General features: G+C 30.8%; 1 protein-coding gene across 2 annotated transcripts; it reads right to left on the reverse strand.

Annotated features, from left to right (window-relative positions):
* Window positions 1–416: 416 nt before the first annotated feature.
* LOC132721998 (alpha-(1,6)-fucosyltransferase-like) lies at window positions 417–7,862 on the reverse strand. Of its 2 annotated transcripts, XR_009624553.1 has the most exons (10): window positions 7,755–7,862; window positions 7,525–7,635; window positions 7,220–7,325; window positions 6,570–6,621; window positions 4,979–5,161; window positions 4,380–4,614; window positions 3,560–3,739; window positions 1,774–1,927; window positions 828–1,412; window positions 419–797 (listed from the first exon to the last, which is right to left on the reverse strand). XR_009624553.1 is itself a non-coding variant. In XM_060706392.1 (9 exons), exons 1-9 carry the CDS (start codon window positions 7,772–7,774, stop codon window positions 1,242–1,244), a joined length of 1,212 nt encoding a protein of 403 aa, XP_060562375.1. In that variant the 5' UTR covers window positions 7,775–7,862; the 3' UTR covers window positions 417–1,241. The 2 variants fall into 2 exon arrangements, 1 of the variants encoding a protein (XP_060562375.1); XM_060706392.1 differs by having other exon boundaries at window positions 417–1,412.
* Between the last annotated feature and the right edge of the window lie 1,091 nt (window positions 7,863–8,953).

Raw genomic sequence — 8,953 nt, forward strand, 5'->3', positions numbered from 1 at the left:
TTAATCACCATGTCAGCAAAACATTATATTTGTGACTGTGCTTCTTTTAATTCCTTTATTTGGATATTATCTAGTTGTGTTTGTCATTTTGTAGATATATATTTTTTGAAAATATTATAAGTGTTTCTAATGTTTTACCCGAAGGCTTGTTCATGGATTGGAGAGAGTTGAGGAAAAGGTGATTATCAAACATTCACTCTAATTCACATTAATTTCACATTATTTTTAAAGGGTGATCATCACATTCATGTAATGTTATAGTAATGGATTTATAGAGGACTACCCAACAAACATTGATATCTATAAAATGGTGGATAGTTTGTGCGCCTTTTTTGATGTATGTACTCTGGTTATAGAAATAGGAAGATGTGATATTTATATTTAAAGGTTGATGCAGATAGCCAGACCTACTTACAGTGCCGTTCTTAACTAAAACAATTAAGTCATCCTTCGGATGTTGCCAAATGACCTTTGCAAAGTTGGAAGACGTACAACCCAACCCAACCAAAATCTTTTAGACCAGCCAAAAAGACTGATTATTTTGTATTTCGTTTTCATATGTGCCTCTTGAACCAGTTGTGATTTAATTTAATTTAAGACACGTTATTCAAAGTTCTTGAATTGTTGTAGCTCATGTCTCTTTGTAAAAATATTTAACCACATTTACAGCTTTATTTATAAGTATCATATTTACAAGCGGTATCGAATTAATTTGAATTAAGTAATATAATAACGTATTGTGTTTCATTTTTTATTAAAGATTTAACTAATTCAGAAAGTTTGTTTTCACAATGAGCCTACTAATAGGCCTCGGCTTTCGTAAATACCTTCGGTACAATTAGCATGATTATGGTGATTGGTGTATGTATTCAATCTGCATCAATTGGTTGTTTGTGAAATGATAGTTCAGAAAGGATTGTCATCCTGTCTGGTCATTGCTACAAATAAATACAAATCATTACATTAAGGTGTGTAAAGAAACGGTTTTAGATCAAACTATCAAATTAACGTATTCACATAAAAAATACAAATCCTTTGTCCAGGGTATCAAGGTAAGGTATTCCGTTTCAATATTCCAAACACGCGATCAAAAGCTATATTTTGTTAATTTTGCATTATGCTGTGTGTATTTTTTTTTGCATCAATCTGCCAGTCCATGTTTTTAACATTTAGTTTCAGTTATTACATACACGTAATCATATTTTTGTTACTTGTCAAGTGAAAAAGAGTAGTGTTAGGTATCATTGAAATGTGTTGTGAGTAATGTTCATCAACTGCTCTACTCGTGTGGGTTGCTTCTTGCAATGGGCTTTGTATAGTCTTTGGATATAGTAATCACAATCTAGTGATTTAGCATATGTTGACGCATCTATATGGCGACTCTGCATCAGCTCATACGCTAGTCTACACACCTAAAAACAAATAACAATGAATCAATTTTCTAAAACGCGTATAAGTTGTGAGAAATCTAGTTTGAGTGATAATGTTACTATTTTATTCACTGATGCTTATTTTAAAAAGCGACCGCTAAAGAATTTTGTCCTATAAAAACACTCAAAAACACGTGCATCAAAAAGTTGTTAAGCAGGTCTGGAATTAATGCACCAGTTCAAATTTTCCTTATATAAATGATGGTCATTTCGGCAATTTAAGTGATTTCTTGTGTTTGATAAGTAATGCATTTGTTTAGAAATGATACTTTATAGAAATAGAAAAAAATATGTTTCTTCTTGTGACAAGAAACAATACTGTATACATTAATGCATTACTTACGTTAGACGTCATGGTGCAAACAATGTAATCACACATTGATAACAAAAATATATCGACTATGATATCGGACAAAGATGAAAATGTAAATCGTGTTTCACGTTTGTTTGCTGCAATTGTAGCATTGATATCATTGATAAATTTGTAGGCTGGGTAACTGAAAAAAAGAAATAAAGTAAGGAAAATATACCTGAACAATTTCCAAAGAAAGAAGATGGTTAAGTTTAGACATGTTTCGTATTATGTCTACCATTCCATAAATGATAAAGTGACTGGTACGAGGGGTATTCAAATATGAATGCAACTAGGCCAGTATCTCCCTTTAACTACGTTTTGCACAAACTACGTATACATGAATCGCATAGTTACATGATAGTGTAAGCTCTCACTTGATACAATGCATGTGTATATCAGTTAAGTCTAGCTTTGACAAATGCTCGATTAACACTATCTTCTCGTGTATACTAAAGCTAAATTGGCTGGGAAAAGGTCTCCTTTCACTGACCAAATACAGTCCTGTATCAAGAACCGCTGTATTGTTGGTATTTTTGGAATATGATGTGCTTTTGGAAATAATGACTTTCCTTTTCATCTGTCACATGGTGGTGTTAGAAATTTAAAAGTTGTGTTGATTCAGTAAAAGATGCATCTCATGCACGCCGTCCAAATGCAAACTGCAACTTTCGCGAAAATGATTAAAAACGTAAAGGATTTGATTGCTATTGATGATTTACAACTTGGTTTATAGCTACATGCGTTGGTATCTCTGTATGTGCCGCTTATACAATTCTCATACAATTCTCAGACGTCATTTAAGAATGAGAAGGATAAGTGCCAGATTGATACCCTATCCCCTTACAAAAGAGCAAGAACCTGCTCGGGTAAGTATCTCCAAACAAGTGTTGCATCATTTCCTCCCTAAATATGGCAATAAATCTTGCGCAAATATCATCACGATCGATGAGACGTGGGTTCACTTTTATATGCCCAAGCAAAAGATACATAACAAAATATGGTCAACCAAAGAATGTCAAAGACCTTACATAGCAAAAAGCACCATGAACATCAAAAAGATCATGTATGTAATTTTCTTTACCAATCAAGGTCCTGCTATTTAAATTGTCTTACTACCAAGTTTTAAAAAGGCAAGTTCCTTCATAAATTAAAGAAATATTTTTAAAAAAAACCCAACGACCAGAAACAGTTCTACAAAGCGGCCATTGTACAAGAATATCTGATACAGGAAAAGTTTGTTGAGTTTCTTCACTGTCCTCATTCGCAAGATCGTGCACCTTGTGACTTCTTCCTATTTCACATGCTCTAAACAAAACTTGCTGGAAGAAAATAACAAACGTGAAAATTCTCATTCAGCTATATTCGAGTGTCTGGACAGTATACCTCGACGCATTTATAAAATGGGTTAAAGACTTAAACTTTGTAAATCTCATGTTGGTGAAAATTTTGAAGAATTGAGATAATTATTTTGGCATTGTTTGTGAAGCACTTCTGAAAATTGACCCATTTTCATTCATAAGTATTTGAACACCCCATGTGTAATATTTCAATTTGTACTGCACAACTAATATGTGAAATTCTCTTCTAATATTTTGAAATATAATTTTGCTAGGTTGAATACATATTTATAAATTAACTTAGTACATTTATATCTTCTCACTGCAATTACTAGGGAAAATAGATGAACTCTTCCAAACCACATTGCAAGATCTGCCTAATGAAATAGTTAAAAATGTTCTGTCGTATATAGTTCAGTATGGTTAAAATAATTTACGATTTCTTTGCTTCCAAGACGACATCAGGTACATCTGTTGCCAAAAATATTCTACGTTTAACCTTTGTATATCCCGATGTTTTCTCGTAATCATTGTACCATTTCTCTGCAATGTCCATGTAGTCTGTTAAATTGTAGTAGTATGCCTCAGACAATTTATCTGTCCTTCGAACCTGAAGTCTAAATTTATCAAAATTAATAATATCTCAGTAATGATACTTTGTTTTATTTAATAAATAGTTTGATAGGACTTTTGATTCCATTACGATCATTCTCCATGGATTTTGATACAACTTGTAGTTCAAAAGTATCAATATAATAACCTCATAACAGCCAGTTTCTGAAGAATATCAATAATAATAAGGAACTATTAGCTGTCTTAAAAGTTGCCGTAGAACTGTAGCATTTTTATATACATGCAAAAGGACAAATAAATAAGCACAGTATATCTAATTATAACTTTTAACTATTTATTGCGACGGTTCCCACTAAATACAATTATCAAATCATCATGGATGTGTAATAAATGGATACATTACCTGGTAGGGTCAAGGAGTTTAGTTAAACGATGCAGCTATTATTGTTAGATATGGCTTCATAATTGTATGAATAATATTGCAAACTGTGCTAAAAATTGTGTACAGAGGGAACTATAGAAAAAGACACAAGTGACCAGCCATTTTTTAAGGCAGGTGTGATATGATCTTCTCTCTCGAAGCCAAAAATAAAAACGATAAAAACATTTTTGTTGCAAATATATATATACCATAAAACTGAAGCTTTATCACATATTTAAGACAGAAGGAAAACATATTCTTACCCAACAATCACATTCTGGAAACCAAGATCCTGCTTTTGTTTGGCAATGAGATTTCTAACGCGCTGAGTAGGTCTAAGGATATAGTTGGCGATTTGTCCAGCCCACCACAGTTGTGGGTCGGAATGAAAACATTTTACCACATCCACTATGTAGTGGGGGAGTATAAGTTGCAAATCAAAGTAGAATGATTTGTATCCAACTTTTATTACAGGCATATCATCTGACTTGAACAAACCTTCATGAAAACATAATAATTCGCATTATTGTAAAAACTAGTGTTATTGTTTACATGAATGCAAGTGTCTTTTGCTTGGTTAAAAAGTTGAATGTTATGATCCGTTCGTCTTTTGTTTTATCAAACACGTTGCATGAATATACTCATTATATACAGTTTTACAAACATATTACAAAAGAGGACAAAAGCTCTTACACCATTTTCATTGGACAAGAATGCTTGTCATGTGTTTTCAAACAAAACAGTTTCTGTCAAAATGTATTTGTCATTATTTATAATATGTTATCCTAATAAAATGAGGGAAAAGAACTAATATTACTATAGAATATATTGAATTAAATCATAAACAGAAATATAAAATTACTCAATACTAATTGTGATGTCTGATTGTAAAGTTGTGTACAATTGTTGCTCATCGGTAGCAGCAAACCATTCCATCCTGTTTTTGAATATTGCGATTGTTCTGATTCAATAATAACAGTTCTGTTTGTCATGAAGCCAATCGTTAAACAGATTGTTAGTAGATGTACTTCACTCCCGAATCCATCTTAAATGATAAACATGTTTGTTTATATTTCAAACAATAACAGTGACAACTTTTTTGTTTAAACTGACCATTCCTGTTGGGTTTGAAACGTCAGTATATGAAACCTGTAGAAATAATACTTTGTAGATTTTTTGAATATGATTCAAATCTTTGTTTTCTCGAACAAATATCTGCTCAAGTACGTTAATGGTTTGAAGTTGAGTGGTTTAAGTGGTTTTATAATTATAGTAAAAAAAACTTTGGATGCATTAAACACTTCTATTTAACATTTAAGTCTTGCGTTTCAATGGTTCACTTTGTGCTATTTAATTGTTTGGTTTTTGTGCATCTGCTTTTATTTTTTCAAGGTTGTGTTTAAACGTTTGCAGTATCCTAGACGATAAAATGAATGAGACACTGCTGACTAGGTGTTATTTTCAAACAAATAGTTTGTGCTTTTACGAGGGACGTCCGGAAAGTTCATACACATCTTCATTTTTTATTGTAAAACAATACATACGCTGTACAAATTTTGTCAGCATAAATATACACACCTAGCGAACACATCTATTAAAAATTACTGAACTGTGACGTACGTGGTATCTCTCTGACGTATACTTAGTACATGTTCGTTTGCTATTACTTCATGAATTTCATATTTAAAATAAGTATTTAAAAGAAAGATGTCACTGGTTCCCAAACAGTGTGTGAGATGCCTGCCTTTTTTCAAAGATTGTTGAAACGCAATCTACAATATTTCGGCCATGCTATTTTTGGTCGCCTGGAGCGTTTCTTATACGATATCAGCATCAATGCTTCTAAATCTTGTTTGACATTTAAACGCAAGTTGCCTTTAACATTTTATGGTTGATTTTGTTTTTAAAGAAAAGGTTCAAATCTCAGTTGGCGCCATATTTTCGTTGCTATTAAGTTAAATATCATAACGTTACTCCGTCCGTGAATTTGACGTCATTTTTGCAGCACAAAATTTACGCACTTTCATTGCCTATAATCTTCGTAAACAAGCTGTTTATTTACGTATAACGTCACAATTTACACTAAATATCATGTAATAGTATCCTATGATGTCACAAAATAAAAACTAGAGTTTGCGTTAAAATTACAACTTTTAGTTACTTAATATTTGAGAAGCTATCGTCATGAAATCAAAGTGCTCCGTGATTCGTTGGTCATGTTGCCATGGTGACCAGCGCTTTGCGAATATTACTTTTATTATACTTTTTTAATTTAGAAATATTTATCAGATAAATACTTTAGCAAAATATAAATCGTTATATTGATATGACTGTTTATGATAATTTTATAGCCTTGTCTACGAACTTTCCGGACAGCCCTTGTATTTGCATAGATTACTACTTGTATATCCATATATTTAACACATACCAAATAAATATGTCTGAAAACTTACTTGTTCGAGTATCACATACCACCTTCCTTGCTTTTTTGCAATCATATGGATTCTGCAAAACAAAAGTTTCTTAGCTCTCTAATTGATTTCCTACCGAAAAAGGCATTGTGAAACCTTTTGACAAAAATAAAAAAGTGATAAATAATATGGTGGTACATAGCCGTGTCCGAAGAATTTGAACTGCGCACCCCGAGTGTTTAAAGATCGATCTCATTGCACATTTTATCTTTATTGTTCAATATAACTTTACTTTTGTCAATGAAACTAAAACAAAAATTGTCTTTTCTACCGCTTCATATGGTCTTTAAAACTTTTTAAAAAATTCAGTTAGAAACCTTCGAATGATTATTGCTTAATTTTTATATGCAAAGTCTAGAAAGTTTCAAGAAAATTTACATTTAAATCAGTGCTAAATCGAGTGCAATGCTGTAAATGACAAAAGGTGGTGCATATTTTTTCACTAAATGCACATCACATAATTCACAAACAAACATCGATATTAAAATAAAGTCGTTATTGATCACAGTTAACCTTTAAAATCAAATCCTAACCCTTAAGTCATTATCAAAAATATATTATTGAAACATAAGAAACTGGTCATAATATAAACTCTTTACTACACTTAATTAAAAACTTTTAGATGCTCATACCTGCAGGTCGTAAAATCTTTGTTGCACGTGAGCTGTTATTTGCTTATAATCTTCAATAGTATAATTTCTAGTTGGATAAATATTTATATTGTTAATCTTGTTGACACTGAAACAGATTTAGATTTTAGAATATATAACAAGGTATAAGTAAACATGAGTCATAATCTTTAGAATATTGGAATAGTTTATCATATGATACGCTTACAATATATATGAAACGAAATTATGAAAGATTATCAAACCGTTCTTATGTTATTAATATTTAAAATATATACATATATTTTCATTTTCAATGATCTACACACCTTTCAATCTTACCGGCATTAAGAGTAATGCTTCTTGTATATATCCATTGCAACGTGCAAGAAATAGTTGAAACAAGTAATAACCAACAGCTGATTAATCCGAATCGAAACCTTTAAAAGAAGGAAAAGAAATAACGTATAACTACAACTAATGACTATTTAAAACTTGTTAAATTAATCAGCAAAATATTTCAGGATCTTGTAATCTTAAACTGGAAACAAATACTTACTTAAAATTACAAGAATCCATTCAGAAGCATGTTCGATTCTAATATGCTACAAGTGTCTGTATGTCCTAAATGTTTCCTGTTGTTACCTGGAAAATAATGGAATTTGAATCTTAAGGTTATCTTTATTTATAAATATGTTCAAGGTTAATTTGTGTCATTGTTTTGATATGGCGATTGTTATATCCTTTATATTAAACATTAATTGAGTGCATTTTATATATTTAAAAACACAAACCCTTTAGAAATGTGTAACATAAGATTTTATACAGTGATTCATGAAAAAAATGTGTGACCTTATTAATATGATAATATGATTAAGTAAATGTAAACTATTATACACAAATTCGAATATATATTTTTAAAACAGAGATGTAAGATTGTCGTTTTTAACATCCCTGAATTTCTTATCTTTGTCTAGAGAACGTTAAATACCCATTATAAATATCAATTTTGTAGACCAACAGATCATTAGAACATTAGAAAAGACCCAATGCTCAAAAGATATTTTCATTAAGTAAAAGCATGTTAGCTCGTTTGATTCAAAAGTATATTTAAAAGTGTACCAAGTATCAAGGTGAATTCATTTTGAAAGAATGTTTAGTGAATAATTATTTTTAGAATTGATTAAATGTAAGGAAGGTGATACATGTCTCTTACTCATAGCTTAATATTTCAATAGATGCATACAACTTTATCTGCAGACTTTAATATCAATACATCTTAATAATTTAAAATAAAGCAGGTTATTTGCACTGCAAATCTACAACCCCGAATTCAAAAATCGTCATTTATTATTCTGATATTTCGGATAATATCTTGATTGATACTGTGTTTATTGATGTCAAGGTACCTTTATTTACCTTATATATCTAAATAAAACTATTTAAACTTGTACGTCAAAAATAAAGGATAAAGCTCAAACTCAGTAGTCATAAATACTAATCAGTTGTGTAACTTTAGCATTTGAATCCGGACTGTCTGCATAATTATTTAAAGTTATTGCGTTTGGTTTGGGTTTATTCAAAGTTTTTCTCATTATCGTATAAACTGATTTGATGATTCGAGGATTAATCTAAAATGATTGACCAGTTTAGTAGAAGTGACGTAGAAGCGTTTACAGAAAACATAACAAATACTAGTGATAAGTTGAGAAAGACGAAATTTAAAACATTGTATTTTGAGCAAAATTTGTTTAACAT

The sequence above is a fragment of the Ruditapes philippinarum genome, unplaced genomic scaffold (genome assembly GCF_026571515.1).
Source record: "Ruditapes philippinarum isolate M1 unplaced genomic scaffold, ASM2657151v2 ctg3762_1_1_1_1, whole genome shotgun sequence".
In the NCBI taxonomy this organism is placed as follows: Eukaryota; Metazoa; Mollusca; class Bivalvia; order Venerida; family Veneridae; genus Ruditapes; species Ruditapes philippinarum.

Coding starts and splice junctions, on each gene's coding strand:
- LOC132721998 (XM_060706392.1), bottom strand. CDS start 7,774: ATGGATTCTTGTAATTTTAA. Junction 7,326..7,524: donor AATGCCGGTAAGATTGAAAG/GTGTGTAGATCA, acceptor AATCTGTTTCAG/TGTCAACAAGATTAACAATA. Junction 1,413..1,773: donor TTTGCACCATGACGTCTAAC/GTAAGTAATGCA, acceptor ATTTGTTTTTAG/GTGTGTAGACTAGCGTATGA.